Source organism: Mugil cephalus, chromosome 3 (assembly GCF_022458985.1).
Source record: "Mugil cephalus isolate CIBA_MC_2020 chromosome 3, CIBA_Mcephalus_1.1, whole genome shotgun sequence".
NCBI classification, from domain to species: Eukaryota; Metazoa; Chordata; class Actinopteri; order Mugiliformes; family Mugilidae; genus Mugil; species Mugil cephalus.
Window position 1 is genome coordinate 452,104 of NC_061772.1, and position 20,413 is coordinate 472,516.

The window sequence follows — 20,413 nt, forward strand, 5'->3', positions numbered from 1 at the left end:
GAAACTAATATGATTTAGAATGAGCGGGACAAGAAGCACGAAAAAGACGCGGAGAAATAAAAATCAGGAAAACAAAATTCAAGACGAAGAGAGGGGGAAAGAAACAACAACCAACAACACAGCTAGCATGGAGGAATAGATATATAGTATATAGGTATGTATAGAGAATTCAAGCGAGATCTGATGGACTTCGAGAACAACATCAAGCAGGAGTTTAATAACTTCAGAACGGAGACAAATCAAAAGATACAAAGTGTTGCCAGCGACGTCCGTAGCCACGGTACAAATAAACGTTTGACATCACAGATTACAAAAAAAGAACTGGAAACAGCACTGAATAAACTTAAAAGTAATAAGACACCTGGAAGCGATGGACTACCAGCTGGAAAGTACAAAATATTTAGAGAGCTGTATCCAATATTTCGTAACTCTTTTAACCGGACATTAGAAAACAAGTCATCCCCACCTTCATGGAGTGAGGTGATCATTTCTGTCATCCCCAAGGAGGGAAAGAATAAATTGTTATGTAGTTCATATAGGCCGATCTCAGTTCTAAACCAAGACTATAAATTATATGCATCAATAATGGCCCGAAGATTAGACTCATTTATGCCGGTAATTAAATATTTGGTCATTTGGTTGACTTACTGTCCTAATGATTGGTACAAAGAAAACCTATGTAACTGTCAACAAAAAATTCAAAGAAGATCTTGGTAACTGGACAGCTTTTTTATTAAGCTTTAGTGCAAGAATCGACCTTATAGAAATGTCTATTTTACCTAAACTATCATATCTATTTATGTCACTGCCTATTAAAATTCCAACTAGTCAATTTCATGAATGGGACAAACAAACAAATTTCATGTTTTATTTGGAGAGGGAAAAAAACAAGGATTAAATACAGCACATTGACTATTAATAAAGAAAGGGGCGGTATGTCTCTCCCTAATCTTAGGGATTATTATCCTGCTGCCCAGTTAAAATATGTGGTTCTCTGGTGTGATGGTGGATATGAGGCAAAATGGAAAGACATGGAAGGGGAATGCAGGGGTATCCCTATACAAGCGATGATTGGTGATAACAAATTAATGACAGCATTTCAAGAGCATTTGAACCCATTTGTCTCCTGTACATTACACATCTGGTTTGGGATTGTGAAGCAATTCAATTTTTAGAAACAATTGAAAAAAATCAGATGGGTTGGACATGACACAGACTTTAAACCGGTGGCATGGACTCCAGGTTTAAGTACTGGACAAATAAGGATATTACTGCTTATTGTAATATAATGGAAAAAAAATACGCTACAAAGTTTTCAAGCACTGAAAGAAAAATACAACTTAGAAAATCAGGATTTTTTTTAGATATCTTCAAGTACGTCAATATTTTATCAAAGAAGTCCGGGTAAAGGAAACTGCAGAATCAAACTAAATAATACAATTAATAATACGGGCATATAAAGGTACCTGTAAATCTGTTATTTCAAAGCTTTTCCAGGTCATTGGAAAGAGCAGGGATAATAACACAACAAACATCAAAAAGAGATGGGAGAGAGAATTAAATGGTAAAATATCTTCTTGTTCTATGTAATGGTGCAAATTCTGTTGGAAAAACCTTGTACGTTTTTTTGTAACACCTAAAATGAAAACATATTCAATAACAACTGTTCACATATGCTGGGGGAATGTGGAAACGACGTGGCGAACCACTACCACAACTTTTGGAGTTGTCCGGGACTAAGACCTTTTTGAGACGATGCTGTGAAAACCATACAACGGACAACAGATTCCTCCGCCATTTCCAACTCTTTTTCTAAGTGATTTACTTGACGGGATGACAGAAAATGACAAATACCTCTTAAACATAATGTCTGTAGCAGCAAAAAAAAGCTATCACCCGTAAGTGGCTGCAGTCAAACCCACCCACAACCTCCAACTGGTTGGAGGTTATTAAAGAAATTCACCAGATGGAGAGACTAACCTTCCTGCTCAGACTAAAAAGAGATCTGTATTACGCAAGATGGGAAAAATAGATGGCGTTCTTGACAATCGAGGAGGGTCATTTTTTTTGTACTCAAACACATTCTAAATTTCATTCCTGTGTCAGAATTTAGAACCTTTTCTAGTCATTTTTGATAAATGAGGCCCCTGGAGAGTTACCAGTGCCCCACCGTGGAGCCAGACATGGGGCTGGGACTCAGCCCGAACAGTAGACGCGGGCTCCCCTCTCTGTGGGCCCACCACCCACAGGAGGAGCATGACGGTTCTGGTGCATTGTGGATCGAGCAGCAGATCAAGACGGGGGGGCTTAGCGGTCTGATCCTCAGTAATGGAAGCTGGCTCTTGCAACATGGAATCTCACTTCTTTGACAGGGAACGAGCCAGTGCATGTAGTAGAGGTTGAGTGCTATTAACTAGATATAGTCGGCCTCACCTCGGCATGTAGCGTCTGGAACCCAAGTCATGGAGAGAGGTTGGACCCTCTTCTTTGCTGGAGTTACTCCAGGTAAGAGGTGGAGGGCCGTAGTGGGCTCTTCTCCCCAGACTCTCTGCTTGCATGTTGACTGTTGTCTGTGCTTATGCACCTAACAGTAGCTCAGAGGGCCCAACCTTGTTGGAGTCCCTAGGACGGGTGCTAGACTGTGCCCTGACTGGGTGATCCATTGTACTGCTGGGGGACTTCAATGCTCATATTTCTCCTGTTCTTCTTTTCTCTCTATCTCTTGTGTTTCTACTCGGCTGGCCTTCGGCAGATTGGTCTCTCCGTATGAGTTGGGTTCTGCTCAAGGTTTCTTCCTATTAAAAGGGAGTTTTTCCTTGCCATCGTTGCCCTCAGACTTGCTCTGGAGGTTGCAGGCTGGTTTTTGTAAAGCATCTTTAGACAATTTGTATTGTTACAGGCGCTATATAAATGAATTTGAATTGTACTGAATTGAATATAACCTGGAGGGGCGCGATTGGGAGGAACGGACTGCCTGATCTGAACCCAAGCAGTGTTCAGTTATTGGATTTCTGTGCAAATCGTAGTCTGTCCATAACTAACACCATCGTCGAACATAAGGTTGGTGCTCTTGGCACCATGACGGCCTAGGTTGTAGGTTGATGCCAATGTACCTTCTGTACTCTGCAGTGAAGAGAGGAGCAGAGCTGTCAACTGATCACCACCTAGTAGTGAGTTGGATCTGGCCTACAGGGCTTGGCTGTTCTGTGGATCTCTGTGGAAGCATCTGACTGGTACCTGATGGCAAGGGCAGTTGCAGAGGCAAAAACTCAGGCATGGGAGGAGTTCGCTGAGGCTATAAAAGAAGATTATCATTTGGCTCCCTAGAGATTCCAGTAAACCATCTGGCACATCAGGGGCAGTAGGAAGCAACTCGGTCACACTGTGTTCAATGGGGGTGGGGAGCTGCTGATGACAACTGATTATACAGCTGGGCGGTAGAAGGAATACTTTGAGAAGGTTCTCAATCCCACCAACACATATTCCATAGTAGCGGAAACAGAGCCAGAGGGCCTGGGTTTGGACTGTCAAATCTCTGGGGAAGTGGTAGTAAAACAACTCTGCAGATGAGATCCCCGGGTATCTCAAGGCTTGGGATGTTGTAGGGCTGTCCTGGCTGACGCACCTCTGCAACATTGCGTGGGCATCAGAGGCAGCACCTCTGGAGTAGCAGACTGAGGTGGTGGTCTCCATGTTTAAGAAAGGGGACCAGAAGGTGTATTCCAACTACAAGAGGAACACACTCCTCAGCCTCCCTGGGAAAGTCTATGCCAGGGAACCTGAGATCAAGGATGAACTATGCATTTTTTGTCCCAGACCTTGACCCATGGACCAGTTCTTTATCCTTGCTAGGGTGCTGGAGTGGAATGGGAATTTACCCAACCAGTCCACATGTGTTTTGAGGATTTGGAGAAGGCTTATGACATGTCCCCAGAGGCATCCTGTGGGGTGTTAATATATATTTTTATACATGTTAAATTATAAAGAAACATATTTACATGTATACTGCTGAATGTAGGCACAGTATATGCATACATACATGAGAACATGCACATACAATGCATATACTTATATGGTGATATATACAGTGTACATGTACAGCAGGTAAAATAAGTATTGAACACATCACAATTTTTATAGTAAACATATTTCTAAAGGTGCTAATGACATGAAATTGCACCACATTTTGGTAACAATCTAAGTTATCAATACATAGAAAGAAACCAAAGCAAATAAGTTCAGAAATTAAGTTATGTGCAATAACGTAAAATAACAGAGGGAAAAGGTATTGAACACAAACAGTACAATTGTTTCAAAGAAAACAATAAGCAATGCACTCAACGGCCATAGCCTGTATGTACGCTCACCATGCAAGACACCATTTCTGAAGAAAAAGCATACTGAAGCTCGTTTAAAGTTTGCTGCACAACATTTGGACAAGCCTGTAAAATACTGGGAAAACATAGTCTGGTCAGAGGAGCACAAAATTGAACTCTAACACACACCATATTTGGAGGACAAAATGCACTGCAAATCTCTCCAAAACCACCATACCAACAGTGAAGTTTGGAGGTGGGAACATCATAGTGTGGGGCTGTTTTCTGCATATGGTACTGACAAACCTTCATGTAATTGAAGGGAGGATGATTGGAAAAATGTACTGAGATGTTCTTGAGAAAAATGTGCTGCCATCTACCAGAATGATGCGGTGGACATTTCAGCAAGACAACACAGAGCCAAGGAAACTCTCAACTGCCTTCAGAGAAAGAAAATAAAGCTGCTATAATGGCTCAGCCAATCACCTGACTTGAATCCAATTGAATGCCCATATAAGGCATATACTGCCTTATATTTGTAAATATATTTCTTTATATCACATGAATCCAAAAAAGCGTTGAATAAGGTCAGCTGGACTTGTAGAATTTCTTGAAGACGTTTCGCCACTCATCCGAGTAGCTTCTTCAGAGTAACTGAGATGCCTCATAGAGTACACAGGAGAGAGTGAACAGGAGCTAATCTCTGACTACTCTGTAAGTATTGTTTAAAAGCAGGTTTGGATGAGTCTGATGTACACTTAATTTAGGTTGACTTTTATGTGAACTGACTGAACGAGCAGTTGTCAGGTGGAGGTGAAGCATGCAGCTAGTTGGCAGGAGCCCCAGGATGGGGAGAGGGATGCCTTTCTGTCATGTGTTTCTGTTTGCTCAAGTTTTTTAAATGCAAATTGAAAATGCCAATGAAAAAAGCATGTGGCTGGAAATGCATCTATTGTCTTCAATTTAATGTACAAGATCTCAAATCAGAATTAAAATATTTGGTCTTCACAAAAGTAACTATTATCTGAATTAAATCACACAACTTATATTAAATATAAAATTATATTTGTCACTGTATCTCAAAGGGAACTGCAGAGGCCACAGTTCACGAGGACTTGAAAATGAAGAATATGTGCATCTATGTCTGTCGTGAACCAAATGCAGTAGGAATCCTCATTGAGGGAATACCAGTCCTTAATCATCTTGAAAACCTGGCCAAAGCATGCTGCCTACTCCCTTGGTTGACATATGCATTTAATCTTGAGTATCCAACCAAACTTTCCAAAATATTTGAGGTGTTTCAAAGACTTTTTGTGGGACTTGACACACTGCGTCTAAAACCAACTCCAAAGTTCATAACTCTCAAAAACAAGCTTCTGGCCTAGGCAGTCAGACATGACTGTTAACTTGCACTTAGGAGCACCTGTTTTCTTGTGTCTGTTCAAGATCATTATACATTGGGCACTGAATGGAATTGTTCAGAATCGTTTGTCTTATTTTGTCCTGTCCTGTTGTCCTGGTTTTATAAACACTAAATTGCCCCACTTTGAAGCTCCAGCTGGTCAGAAGGGGCAGATCTCTGAGTTGTTTAAGTTAAAATATTTCAAAAAATATATTAAGTGGAAGACATTACTGTGAAGGTGTTCTGCTTGTGAATTGTTATAGTACTGATAATGTTAAAGTTCTTCAGTAACAATACTCCGAATGTTCTAAGCAAAAAGTGAGAAGCTGAGGTCATGCTTTATTTTATGCAATAATACTGAAGCGTGTCCAGCTCATTGCCATGGTTTGGATATTGCTTGTTAAAATGTTTTAATATTATGTATATGGTTAAAAAAAATACTGTGAAGGTGTTGTATGCAGTACTTGGTCATGCATTCTGCTATGTACTAAATATGGATGTTCTTGATTGCTCATACTGTCCAGCTCATTGCCACTGTTATGGATATGATAATGATTTAATAAATGTTGGAATTTGATATGTCTTTATTTTATTATGATTATGCAAAACTAATTATTTAAAGCAGTTTCCATTTTCAAAACAAAGAAAGGGTGAATTGGTCAAAATTAACAAAATACATAAATAGTTTTTTCATTTAAATGATACTTATTTTAATTAAGTCTAGTGTGTTTAATATGCTGATGTTTTACACGGATTTTACTCAATTTCTTGGCTTTTTCTGCAAAAGCAACTTAATATTTTTGCATACATCGAAATTCATATCATTAAGTTCTCCTTACTCAAAATACCAATAAGTTCACTAAACTAAGAAAAAATGGTTGGAAAATGTTGCCTTATTTTTTATTTATTTATTTATTTATTTTTTTTGACTTAGGTCTAAGCAATAGTTTTTACAGTGTGGTGAGCTCTTAGACAAAGGTAATGCTGTAAACAATCTAAAACATAATAAGGATCAAATTTTTATTTGTGAATTGAAATGATGTATTATTATTATACAAATAAGACTATCTGGTTCCAGAACAGAATAGACTGAAACAAAGAGGAACACAGAAATTACATTGTAGGGGAAAATGTATTGGAAAAGAGGCAGAATGACAGAGAGAGAATTGACAGTGTGGTGTGTGTGATGGAAACCATTCCCACTCCAAATAACAAAATAATGCTATACTACTCTTTGCTGTATCTCATTTTCTCCTCTCTCTTTTATTTTCTTCTGTCTAACATTACACTACATTTTATCTTCTTTTCTGTCTCACTTTGAAAATGTGCTGTGCACCTCTGTTCTTTTATTTCCCTTCTCTTCCATTTGGCCTGCTCACGGTTGTTCATTGAGGTTGTTTGAAAACCAATAGATGCCCTTTAATTAGCTTGTTGGGAGGTTGCTCAGGCTTACAAGATTGCCAAACACCAAAGGAAGCACTGCATGAAAATAATGTTGACAAAGTTACATTGATGGGTAGGGGTAAGCTGGTATAGTATGTAGGAGGAAAATTTAAAGTAAATGAAGAATAAACACAGATACACCAGAAAGGAGGGGCAGACGTGACCTTGACAATGTGTACTGACAAAAGGAGAAGGAGGTACAATTTCTGTCTTCACTCACACTGCTTGTGTTTGTTTAAGTAGAATATAGAAAAAAGAACACGGCTTGCTTCGGGCTAAAATACATCTATTGATATTGAGACAGATTTGAGAAGATTTTTTCGTACCTAGTGCAGGTTTTATTTCAGCTCTGTTCTTATTTCTCAAAAGAGTCACTCTATTCTGACTCATATCAAGTCTTCCATTAAACCACTTTGTCTGACATTAGGAGATTACCAGATACAGTGAAAACCCCAAAACCGTGATGTATGTCTAACATAATTTGATACAATGTGTCTGATGTAATCCAACTTCAGCAGCAAACATCTCCTCAACTACTTGTACTTGCAACATCATAATAACATAAGTATTTAGATTATGTCAAATATTATTGTTACATATTTGGTAAAGAACTACAATGATGACCTATTGGGAATCTCTAAGTAAAGTAAATAAGGAAAGGTGAAGCTTTTATAAATATCCCTCTACCAAAATAAAACAAAACAAAACAAAAACTAAAGGATCATAGTTGGTCTTGGTACAATTTAATGACATCTGAAGGAGGCAGTGGAGAGTGAATAAGCCGCAGATAGGAGACATACAGTAGATGCAGAGAAACGAGACACCGACAGTCGAGGAGGCACTGAATGAGACAAAAAAACAAAACAGATTTGAAACAGTTTTGAAATAACACTCCCAATTCGAAGAAGGGGAAAAATGAGAGAAAGAAGAGCATTCACTAGCCACATCATTAGGTACAATTGCTTGTTAACACAAAAGCTAATCAGCCAATCACATGGCTGCAATTAAATGCATTTGGGCATGTAGAGGTGATCAAGACAACTTGCTGAAGTTGAAACCGGGCATCAGAATGGGGATTTAAGTGACTTTGAATGTGGTATGGTTGTTAGTGCAAGATGGGCTGGTCTGAGAAACTATTTTAGAAACTGCTGATCACTGGGATTTTCACGCACAACCATATAGGCTTTACAGAGAATTGCCCCAAAAAAGAGAAAATATCCAAAGTGGCAGTTGTGTGGACAAAAATGCCTTGTTCATGTGAAAGGTCAGAGGAGAATGGGCAGACTGGTCGGAGATTGGCAACAGTAACTCAAATAACCACTCATTACAACCAAAGAATGCAGAATACCATCTCTGAACGAACACAACACACCACGCTGAACTTTGAAGAAGACTACAGCAACAGAAGACCACACCAGGTGCCACTCCTGTCAGCTAAGAACAGGAAACAGACTACACTTCACACAGGCTCACCTAAAAGGCTCAAAATTGGACCATAGAAGACTGGAAAAAAGTTGCCTGGTCTGACGGGTCTCAATATCACCTGCAACATTCAGATGGCAGGGTCAGAATTTGGCATAAACAACATGAAAGCATGGATCCATCCTGTCTTGTATCAATGGTTCGACTGGTGGTGGTGGTGTAATGGTGGGGGGGATATTTTCTTGGCACGTTTTTGGTCCCTCAGTACAAATTGAGCATGGTTTAAATACCACAGCCTACCTGAATATTGTTGCTTACCATGTCCATCCCCTTATGACCACAGTGTACCATCTTCTGACGGCTACTTCTAGCAGGATAATGCACCATGACACAAAGCTCATATCATCTCAAACTGGTTTCTGGAACATGACAATGAGTTCACTGTACTCCAGTGACCCCCACAGTCACCAGATCTCAATCCAATAGAGCACCTTTGCAGCAACTGCATGATGCTATCATGTCAATATGGACCAAAATCTCTGAGGATTGTTTACAAAACCTCGTTGAAAGTATGACACCAATAATTAAGGCAGTTCTGAAGGCAAAAGGGGGTCCAACCTTTTACTTTTTTAGGTACAACTAATAAAATGGCTGGTGAGTGTGTTTACACACACACACACACACACACACACACACACACACACACACACACACACACACACACACACACGCACACACACACACACACACACACACACAAACACACACACACACACACACACACACAAAATGCATCACAAATTATGAGTATTCTGTAATTTCGGTACCAGTGATCCACTAATGAAGGTCATACTTTCTATTAAAAGAAGAACTAGGTTCCATGTGAACCATGTAACCATGACATCTACACCTAAAAATAGTACAAGTAACCTGAAGAAACACCTGGAATTAGAGGCTAAACGACCACTTGCTAGCAAACAGATGGAAGATGACGCGTAAGCAAATCTAAACAACGAAAGCTGTATTTCTCCAGACCAGAGGTGAAGATGTTTGAACCAGGAGCAGTGAGAAGGCTGGGGGCTGAGTATTTCTACAGTTGAGTCGCCGGCGTTTCAAAAGCTTGTCAGCAAAATCTCTGTTCGATCAAGTGACAAGGTAAAAACAAATCTCTAATGATATAGTCCTATTGTTAAGGTATAAGCACATTTCCACAGATAGTTCATTTAAGATGAGACACTACAGGTGGTGTTAGAGGTGATTCAATGATTAAAAATTGTTTTAATTTGTTAAGTCAGTTGTGTTTGCAGAGGGATTTTCATGGTTGTTATTGTCACATCATGTCAGAATACTTTAACAGTAGCAATAACACATCTCTATGTTTTACAGTACTCATAAATGAGACTGTGGGTGATAATGAACAAAGTACCAACTAAGAAAAAATATGGATAGAAATATATAAAGTTATGAGTCACTAGAGATTTGTGTCTCAGTGTCTGAGGAAAAATCATTCACGGAAGACAACCTTTAAAACTATGCAATGTAAATTTCAGTTCATATACTTGTAGTAGATTAAAATAATACAAGTGAAAATATTAAAAGGACTATTCGCCATGACAAAATATTGCCCACCTTCATTTTGTAATGCCTTGTCGTAAATATTTATCTTTGTGAAAGTAACTAAAAAGTAATTTATTACTCTACACAGAAGGTAATATTGTAAAGAAACTTACTTTCAAATGCAAGTAACTTGTAATATGGAATATATTACATTTTGGAAGTAACTTGCCCAACACTGCTGAATAATGCTGCTTTATTTAAGCTATTCCTTTTTAAAATTTATGCAGCTAGATTTTTCAGTGGAAAAAATATTTAAACAAAGAATTTCATAGGAGGGAAAGTAAATCTACATAAAACTTCTACTTTTGATAAAAAAAAAGTTTTCAACTGTTCTGATAAATGGTGGGAAATCTCTGTTACCCACGAACATGTCTTGCTTGCTAACTGAGAAGTATTGTGAATAAGTGATACTAGTTAACTTGTGGAGTAACTGGAGAGGTACCAATAGCCTAAGTGTGTAGAGATATTCATATTGGACCTGGAATAATGGCTTCTAATTAACAACAACAACAGACTTTTTAACATTTGTAAGATAGGATAAGGTAAGGTTTTGTATTTTGTCCAGTTCCCTTGTTGGAGTCAAATGAGGTATAGATATGGGAGGCTTGAAAAGGATTACATGAGCAACAGAAACATATAAAAATGTAAAAAGGGACAAGGACTGAGCCTTGGGGTACTCCGTAAGTGCAGTGGGAAATGGAGGAATTACATTTATGAACAGTCAGAGGATTCATAAGAGCTGCACCTGACATGCCAAATATCAAAACAAATACTGTACCATGTTCATCAAAAACAAGCATTACTTTAAAACCAGGCACATTTGACATTATGCCCTGGCTCAGTGCAAGAACTCCACTGGCTACATCATAGGAAGTGGAGATACTACTTACTCATCAATGAATGACTTTTCCATCCAAACTATTATATACTGTTAGATTGTTGAGTTGTTGAATTGGTGTTTACCATTAAAAACAAGCACAATCACTAAAGCTAGCAAAGGTGAAAACTCTGACATGATTACAGGGCACATAGGCTGTCGCCTGGAGATTAGAGAGCCGGCAGAGATTTGTTGAGAATAAGTGTAAAGCTGAACTGAACAATGAATACTTCTTGCCAAGATTGTTTAAGACGATAAGATGTTTACAAAAATCTGTCTGTATTTGAAATTTTGTACCAGACTGTGGTGTGAGGAAGAGTGGGCTTTTCACTCACTGTGTGTATGTGTGAGATAAGCCTGTTGGGTAATGGGTGGACATTTGCAGTGTGTGTGTGTGTGTGTGTGTGTGTGTGTGTGTGTGTGTGTGTGTGTGTGAGTACAGGGAATAAAAGTTTTGTGATGAGAGAACTGTAGTGAAACTGCCATAGCCAGAAAGAGAAGAAGCATTGCCTATCTGGAAGCCTTTGAAGCTACACAGCTTCAAATGCAGGGGGGCTTAAAGGACTTAGAGGAGGAATTAATCAGCCACACACGCACACACGAACAATTATAGGGGACAAAACACTTTTGTGTACAAGTACACCTACAACTGCTCTTAGAGGTTTTCTAAGTGTCTTGAGTGTGGGAACACGTTTTTGACTCTGTCCAATTACTGTCTGAATACTAGTACATGGGCCCTTGGATATCAGTTTTGTCATACTCACCAAAGTCGACAAAGGAGGACTGCCCAATAATCTTGGCTGGAGGTGCTGGCATGACTTCTGTTTTGGTGAAGTTTCCATTCTGTGACAACAGTTAAGTAGAAAGAAATAGACTGTCAATTTCGTGTTTTTAACCTTACATATTATGGAAACTGTAATGTGTGTGTTTATTGTTGTTTCACATGTATGTTGCTAAAAACCATACAAGTCGAACATTTACTGAGGTAATTACACAACCATGATTGAGTGATTGAGTCACAGAGAGCAACATACAATTTAGGCCACTGAAGGATGACAGTGAGTCAGCATTAAGGGGATCCTGAAACTGAAACAGTTAAAGTCAGCAATCATTAATATTATTGTTTTGCTATGAAAACATGTGAAACTCTCTTCTCTGTAAAAGGCATACTGAAGCATTTGGGGCATAATAAAGCTGATGCAGTCTGTTTAGGTTTTATGCAATTATGTGTTATTCAGAGGGTAATTCTAAAAAACCAACATGTTGCATTTTGGAGGTGTCATGTAATTAATTTCTTCAGACAACATTATAAAATACACATTGAATCATCTTAATGGCAGACTCATTGACACTGTTTCCCACTCCACCATGAGACATCAAGATAAGAAGACTAATGCATAACACAATCCAACTAATGCAATGATTAATGCTGCCATGTTGATGGTCCACTAAGATTCCTGAGGGTGCAGTCTGAATTTCTGTTAAGATCAGTGAGTACTTCAATATTGTGACATCAGAGGCTGGGGCTTCTTGGGGCTTCTGCATTACTGTTCATCCTTGATTGAGTTTTAAAGGGGACAATAGATGCCCATTTTCACAAGTTGATTCCTGACTTGATGGAACCTCTGTTATGTGCTTTGATTAAACGGGCCTGTGTTCACCATGTCAAAAATACCCCCTTTCACAGCGAGTCATTTTGGAGGGATCCCCCTCCCTCCTGAGAATGAGCTCCTGTTAAACTGCCCCTCTGATAGTGTTATCTTGGCAACTGTGTATCGATAGGGTATGGTAGCGGTGCTCTGAAGCCACATCAATCTATCCACTTGCACTGAAGTTGAACCTAGAACAGCAGAAAAAAGTTTGCCAATAAAGTTTGAAGAAGACATTTTTTGTATATTTGGTGAACTTAATGCAATTTTGAGTCGTGCCTAAGTCGAGGGTGAAATGAACGCTATGTTTAGATAAGTACAGTTTATTGACGTGTCTGTGATACTGTTAATGGACATGATAAGCAGATTTCTGGATTTCTGGAAAATATTGCCAATTTATACCACTTTGCTCATTTCTCCTGAGGCTGGGATTTATCGTAAAGATGCCTGTAAGCCTTTAAAGCAGTACAGTTTACCTGCCAGGACCGCTTCATTCTTGATGTGTATCCAATGTTTGCTGAAACGAAATGTGGCATTGCTACTTGTGCACATGTTTAGGAGGGGGCAGTCTGAAGCCATGTATGCACAGGGCTTAGAGGTGGGTCTCATGTTCAGAATAAATGACCTACATCACACATGGCTCAAAATTGAAGCAACTCACTGAATAATACACTCAGCCACAACATTAAAAAACTACCCGCCTTATATCATTTCTGTAGAATTTGGAGGCCAGGTCATATCTTGTTTTTGTGTGTGTGTATGTGTGTTTGTGTTATATTTTGTATGTTTTTGAGTCGTTCATAAAGGTTTCCCAACAAAACGTTGCATTGTAACAATCAGTGTAATTCACTTCACCCTGACTCTGTTGGACTTCATCCAACAGTCAAAACTGTTTAGCGTACACTGTGGTAATCATTGAGGCTGCCCCCTGAGTCCTATAGTTTTTGATCTCGTAATAGAACTACTGAAAGAGTGGCTGAATGTTGCCAGTAGCTCTGTAATGTAACCTTTTTTGGGGGGTTTTCGTAGTGTGCTATTGGTTGTTTTTGTTTGACTTGTTTTTTCTGTGCCTTGAACCAGTCAGAATGGTTTTTGGTGGTTTGGTCTTTTTGTGCTATTTTTATTTTGTAATAAATAATAAACATTTGAAACTGAAATTTCAAAAAGCTTGGGATAATTTCTTGAAAGCACTCCAGACTAAAGTTGTTGTTCTTTTATTCAAGTGCAGGCTCTTGAAAATATAACGTGGCTATAGTACCTTTATCATAATGATAGTGACATGGGTTTTATTGTTTTTCTTTTGGGTTATTTAGTTATGAGGAGTTGTAATTGTTTTGTGCATCCAAGAAACACCTATTATATACATTTGTGTCCACTGTGGAATTACTTATACTCTGTTAGCACTATATGTATGGAACAATCGCTGGCACTACACGTTTGTCGTTTTCCTTATGTAGTGGATAAGTAATTTTCAATTCAGTCACTTTATATAAATGTACCCACCATCAATCCATCACCATAAATTCTAGCAATTCAATATTATATTTTGACTTTACTAGCCATGAAACTCTTCCCTCTGCGTTGTTAACACAATCGCAGTCTTGCTGGAAGGCTAGCCTGAGGCTAATTAATTTTTTCATGGTTTTATAAATTGTTATAAATTGTGATTGATGGACTCTGTTGGCAGACTTGTAGTCTGCATTGCCTGTATTTTTGACGTTGACGCTAGGTTAACTATAACCGCAGTAGGCAAATTAAAAAAAAAAATGTCAGTGACATCAGGAAAATACAGACATCATAAAAAAAAAAATAAAAAACTATCAGTGGAAAAAAGAAACAAGGTGAAAAGGAACAAGGACTGGCATTGAAAAACACATACAAATGCAAAAGAGTAGTGAAATAAAGTAAGAGTTTTATTTTATTTCTAATTACAATACTTTTTCTTTCTTTTTTTTGCTGCAGGATGCTGTGGCAGCTTTCAATCACACAAGCAGAGGCACCCACTGATGTGTCAAGAGTGACGGTTTGTTTGTTGAAGATGATATCTTATCAAGTGTGATTGACTTCTGCTGGCTGCCTGATTACAAGATGCCATGATTACAACTGTGCGTGCGTGTGTGTTTGTGAAAGCTAGTGACAGTCTCTGAAGAACCGGTTGATGTGTGAAGATGAAGAGATTAGAGGACTTATTATTCTTCTGTTGACATCATTCTCAACATACACACACACATACACAGACACGTTATCCAGTACTGTGCAGGGTGTCGCGTCCCTAAGGCCATTATATATTATTATATTAAATTCTATGTGTTGAAGCTACACTTCCCTTGGGATAAATGATAGCTATAACAATGCTACATTACTATAAAAATTTGCAATTGTGCAGAGGCTATTTCATTAACTTTAATAGGGCTGGAATGAACACAGGATCAGTTCATGATCACAGTTTGTTTAATGGTCCAAGGCATCAAGACTTACATTTTCTTGTTACTATAGAGAATATTCTGGATGTTTCTCTTTGCCTGCCTCTGGCAAGAAGCTGATCTGAAAAATGTTACTCTCTTTCTAAGCTATGTTTATGTAGCACACTTCAGCATATTTATACGTACATCATGTAAAAGTATTTGCACCCCTCACAATGTTCAACATTTCTGCATAAGCATATTATGCTTTTGTATTTATATATTCATGAAAATTACACCCATATGGGGGGCCTGTTCAGACCTTGTATAAACTATTATAAATGATTGCCTGTAAAGGAAAAAGCACCATAAATTATGTTTGTTTGTGAGTAATGATAGCCTTTTGAAATAGTGTGTCCTAGCTTTTAACTAACTAAATATAAATAATAATTAAAAAATAAAAATAATCCATATGGTTATATTGCGTGTATCTTCTTATTTTTCCTCTTCCTTCCTTTTTTCGTCCCTTAACCCTAGGATTAATGTTGAAGGTAATTTCAACACCAAATTAGAAAACATCTGTTTAGAAGTGTTTCCAATTATTCAGTACATCGTTTTGTTTATAGAAATCAGGGACTTGTCAAAATCCAATTTTCACAGTGCATGTTTATTTAAGTGTATGGTGGCACAGACAAATGAGCTTAATGAGGACTTCAGGGACTTCAAAAAATGTTGATCATCAGGCTAGAAAAAGTCATAAAGCCATATCAAAATAGAAACAGATGGAAAAATGTGAAAAAAATGTGAAAAAAATGGAGATTTAAGACTGTTTTGCCATCCTTCAGGATTGATCACCCTGCAAATGGCCTGTTCAGACATTGATCCGATCCAGGCAAGCCGATCTGAATTAGTTAGCATAAAATACAGGTGTCACCACCCAAGATGCACTGTGTTTGCTTTTGAGTGATCCCATTTCTGACCACATCTGGAGGTTCTGCTGTGTCAGCAGATTTTGCTTTAGTTTCATTCAGAAACTATTATAAACTGTTATATTGACTCTCATATTTGTCCAGAAATGTCAAAAATTCTGAGGAGTGCAAATTACTTTAAGCGCCACTGTATGTAGCAAGGGGAGTGTGAGTGAGTGATTATGAAGAAAGTCAGCTTCTCTAATGAAGTAAATTACTATAGAATGGACCTTTTAAACTTCTTTTCTCCACTTGCCGGCCAATAAAAAACATCTCTATTCTCTCTTCACTGCAGCTTGTTGATTTTATTTCCCCTCTGTGACTGCCTTTTCTTGAGTAATCACAAACGAAGAAAAGTAATTATAACCCAAGTGCTGGAGAAAGAGGGCCATGCTGGCCTGTGACCGATAAACGCAGCTGCACTGAACCGAAAATTGTGATGGGATTAACAGGGGGTTTTATGCTCTGACAAAGCTCAGAAATGGCTTGGTTTGTGTACACTTGTGCAAGTATGTATGAATGTATCTGTATTTTTGAATTTATTTCAGTTTGTGTGCATGTAAGGTCTTGTTTCCATGTACGTGTCACATGTTGTGCATTATTGAGAAGGAGGTGTACTGAAGAAAAAAGGAACAGAAAATATTGAGAAACAGTGGAGATCAAAAAGAAAGCGTTTGGATTTTTCATAGGTGGAGTTGAGAATGAGATATAGTGATAACATAACATACTGATACAGATTTGTCCTGACAAGCTTGATATTTCCATCTGTTACCAGCTTTGTTGGCTCACAACACAGAGCATAGGCCTCTACAGTACGTTTTATGTAACAAAGTAAAAGTCGCGATTTTTCCACATCTACTTATGGAAGAGTAAAGGCAAACTGCATTACAACTACAGTGGTGGAAAAAAGTTTCAGACACCCCATTCATTTGTGAAATATTGCATTACTAGGGTCTTCAAGTGCAATTTCTTTTAGTACAGTCACAGACAAAATACTAAACAAATCCTAAAACAGTCATTAAAAATCATTTTAATTTTGATTGTTTCCATAAAAATACTTAATTTTGAGTATTGGGTGATTTTGATACCGGTGATCCACTAACGAAGGCTTTATTAAAAGACACATTTTGCTTTTGCCGTCATGTCAGTGTTCCAGCTGCACTGTGGTCGACTTTTAGATCATGGCTTAAGGTCCTACAAGGTTGTCAAGAGACAGAGGTTAGCCTGGCGTTGTTGGGCCCAAACACACAAGAACTAGACAGTCAGGAATTGGAAGAAGATTCTGTGTATGAGTCCAGTTTCCAGCTTTATCTTCCTCCTGCTAATGTGAGGGTATGTCGAAGGCTAGGCGAAATATTACCTCGTACAGTACAGACAGTACGGTACCTAATGCATGAGTGCTGCTGGTGTTGGTCATCTTACTGTCTGTGATGACACATTGAACTCTGCCAAATGTTGTGCTATTCTCCAAACCCACCCATGTTCCCTTCTGCACATGCACTGTTCTGTCAAGGTCGAAACTGGATGTTTCAACATGAGGCCAGTAGAACTTGGCTGGAGGATCACAGTATCCAGGTGTGGCCAGCTCAATCCTTGGACAGGAGCCACACTGAAAATCTGTAGTGGATTATCAAAAGGTCTGTTTCAAACCACAAACCAAAAAATTTAGAAGAACATGCCAGCCAGGTTTCGAGCTCTACTGTGTGCTAATGGCAGGAATATTAAATATTAAGTTGGTGGTTAGATGGTTAGATGGCTAATCCAGCTTCATCTGTTGAAACACTAGAAAGACTTTTCCACATGATAATATATGGGATGTGTAAAATTTTAAGGGTGTCCAAATACTTTTTTTTTGTATCACTGTACTTTCTCCACTCTAATTTATCTGTCTTTTTGAGAAAACATAAAAAGCAACGTATTACTTATGCCTGACCTTAAAAGAATAAATGTTAAAAATAAATCATCACTCCTCCTGTATTATACTGTTGATTAATGAATTGTCACTGGTTTACAACTAGAGAACTAGAAAGGCTGGAAAAGGGATTGGTTTAGATCGGATAAAGTTTTTTTTATCATTTGAGTGAAAGTGCTGTCATCTGTGATTTTGTGACATGCGATGATGAGGCAATTGTAAATTCAAATAGGTTAAAAATTCCCACAAATGTTCATTTTAAACCTTAGATGTTCAAGCATCATCCTCACCTGATCAAGATTCCTGTCACCAATCACATATCATATTCATCACATACTCTAGGGGTCTTTGGGATGGCAGTATATTTGCCCTTTTCCTCAAGCTCATTCTCTTCTTTCCCTCTAACACATTGTGTCCCTGCCAAATCTTTCAATCTCCCTCTATTTCTTTCTTTTTCCTTACTGCCTTTTCTGCCTATCTCCTATTCTCCATCTCTGTGATAAGATAGACTACTCGACCTGGTGAATTTCAAATAGGCCCCTTTGATGAAAACCCAGAGCCTCAGTCTCCTCTCTCTGTTCTCCCAGAATATTAACTAGTCCTGCAGCAGTGCCAATGCTCCTGCCCTGCCAAGTCTACCAAAACTCTGCAGACCTGTTTTTTGCAAAGAGGAAATGAGCTGGATCTGTAGGTCTGTCATTGTTGATTGCTCTCAACAGGTATGCATATCAAGAATGTAGGAATTACAATATTTATGTACTCTCAGTCATAAAAACGAGGACTTCATTTCAGTAGAGAGAGAAATACATGAGTGCCCTGACTAAACTGGACTTTTGAAAAGATAGGTAGAATAAAACAAAGCAAGCTAGGATGGGGAGACGGGAAATAAATAAGTACATAAAACATTGTTACCTTGTTGATCCAGGTCTCAAATTTATTGTTGTTCACCGTCAGGAAAAGATCTGGAATTGGGATGAAAGACAGAAAGAAGGGAGGGCGCAAGTCATTAAGAGCTACATCTGGCAATTATACTCAAACAAGAAAATGCACTATTGCTCTATAATGAAGAAAATGCTGTCAATGAATGGGAACCAAGTCACTGAAAATGGATACTGTGCACAGAGCACAGTACCTTAGATCTGGTGAACTGATCAGGAAAAAAGAACTGATCAATGCAAAATGCTGTTTGGACATTTATACAGAAAAAAACATCTTTAAAAAAATTGAGGCCTATACACACAGAGCACCTGTATTCATGGCTTTGTGGAAAGAAACACTGATGATTTAATATAATATATATATATTTTCCCTTTAATTTTAGTGCTCAGAACCTGTTTGGACCTAACATTCATGTGGATGTTACTTGTCCTTTAGATGTTACCAGACCAGGCATCCCAACACCTTTACCGCTTTCACACTGAAAATAGCAGATTGCCTAAGGATTTTCTGACCAGGATCGACCTACCTAGGTGGGCGCTAATGGGCTTTCAGACTGCCAGCAGTCCTGCGTCTGGCCTCCCCTTGTGAGAACCGCATGCCTATTTCTTTCCTCCCTCTCATGTCATCGTGTTGACAGCGTCATCATTACGCATTTAAGTGCATTGTTGTTATTATTGTAATGTTGTCTCTTTTGCAAAGTATACAAATGTGCAGACTGGAAAATGTCAGAACGCTACCATTGATAAAAAAAAGGTGTGCCATATCACTATACAGCTATATAAACACAGTTGTGCATACACAGTTTACATCAGGATTCAGCATTGGGAGGGATTTCCAGAGCATGACGTAGGGCTGATTCACGTATGCATAAGATTGTGTAGCTACACATTTGATTTGTTTGATTGGGGAAAAAAGAAAAAAAAAAAAAAAAAGGAAAACAATGTCTGAGACCTGGGCGAGCAGTTGTCACAGCCCTGGAGCCCAGTGATAAAATCCGAATACGACAGGTAGGTACATCAATGTCATCGCGTAATTTAGCAGGATGATGCAGGATGCATTTCACACTAGAGACGAGTTGAGCCACTAAAAAAAAAATAAATAAAATAAATACATTCCCCAAATTCCCTAGATACCAAACTGACCGGCATGATCCAGAGAGGCCGCTCCTCTCAACCCACAGGACCCAAAGACCCCCACTAACAACATTCTGTTGCCAGACACCTTCAGGCCCATGTCCATTCTCTGATGAGTCAGAAGTGTTCTGGAGGCACAAGGGAGACCTACACAATATTAGGAGGGTAATCATAATATGATGACTCATCAGTGTATGCAATAATAGATTTGGACACTGATTACCACATGTGATATACACATATGGTATATTATGATATATTTTTGACCATTCTCTAGCATTCAACATTTATTTTCATCGCTGTGGACTACGGTTCTTGCCAGTAATTGGACAT

The 20,413-nt window shown here is 38.5% G+C and overlaps 1 protein-coding gene across 2 annotated transcripts in view; it reads right to left on the reverse strand.

Annotated features, from left to right (window-relative positions):
* itfg1 (integrin alpha FG-GAP repeat containing 1) overlaps positions 1-20,413 on the reverse strand; it is a 176,947-nt gene that overhangs the window by 125,790 nt on the left and 30,744 nt on the right. For both annotated transcript variants that reach the window (XM_047580096.1, XM_047580095.1), the window contains exons 7-8: positions 18,921-18,970; positions 11,842-11,920 (exon numbers count right to left, since the gene is read on the reverse strand). In XM_047580096.1, coding sequence (XP_047436052.1) covers positions 11,842-11,920; positions 18,921-18,970 — 129 coding nt within the window. The remainder of the gene's footprint in view (positions 1-11,841; positions 11,921-18,920; positions 18,971-20,413) is intronic.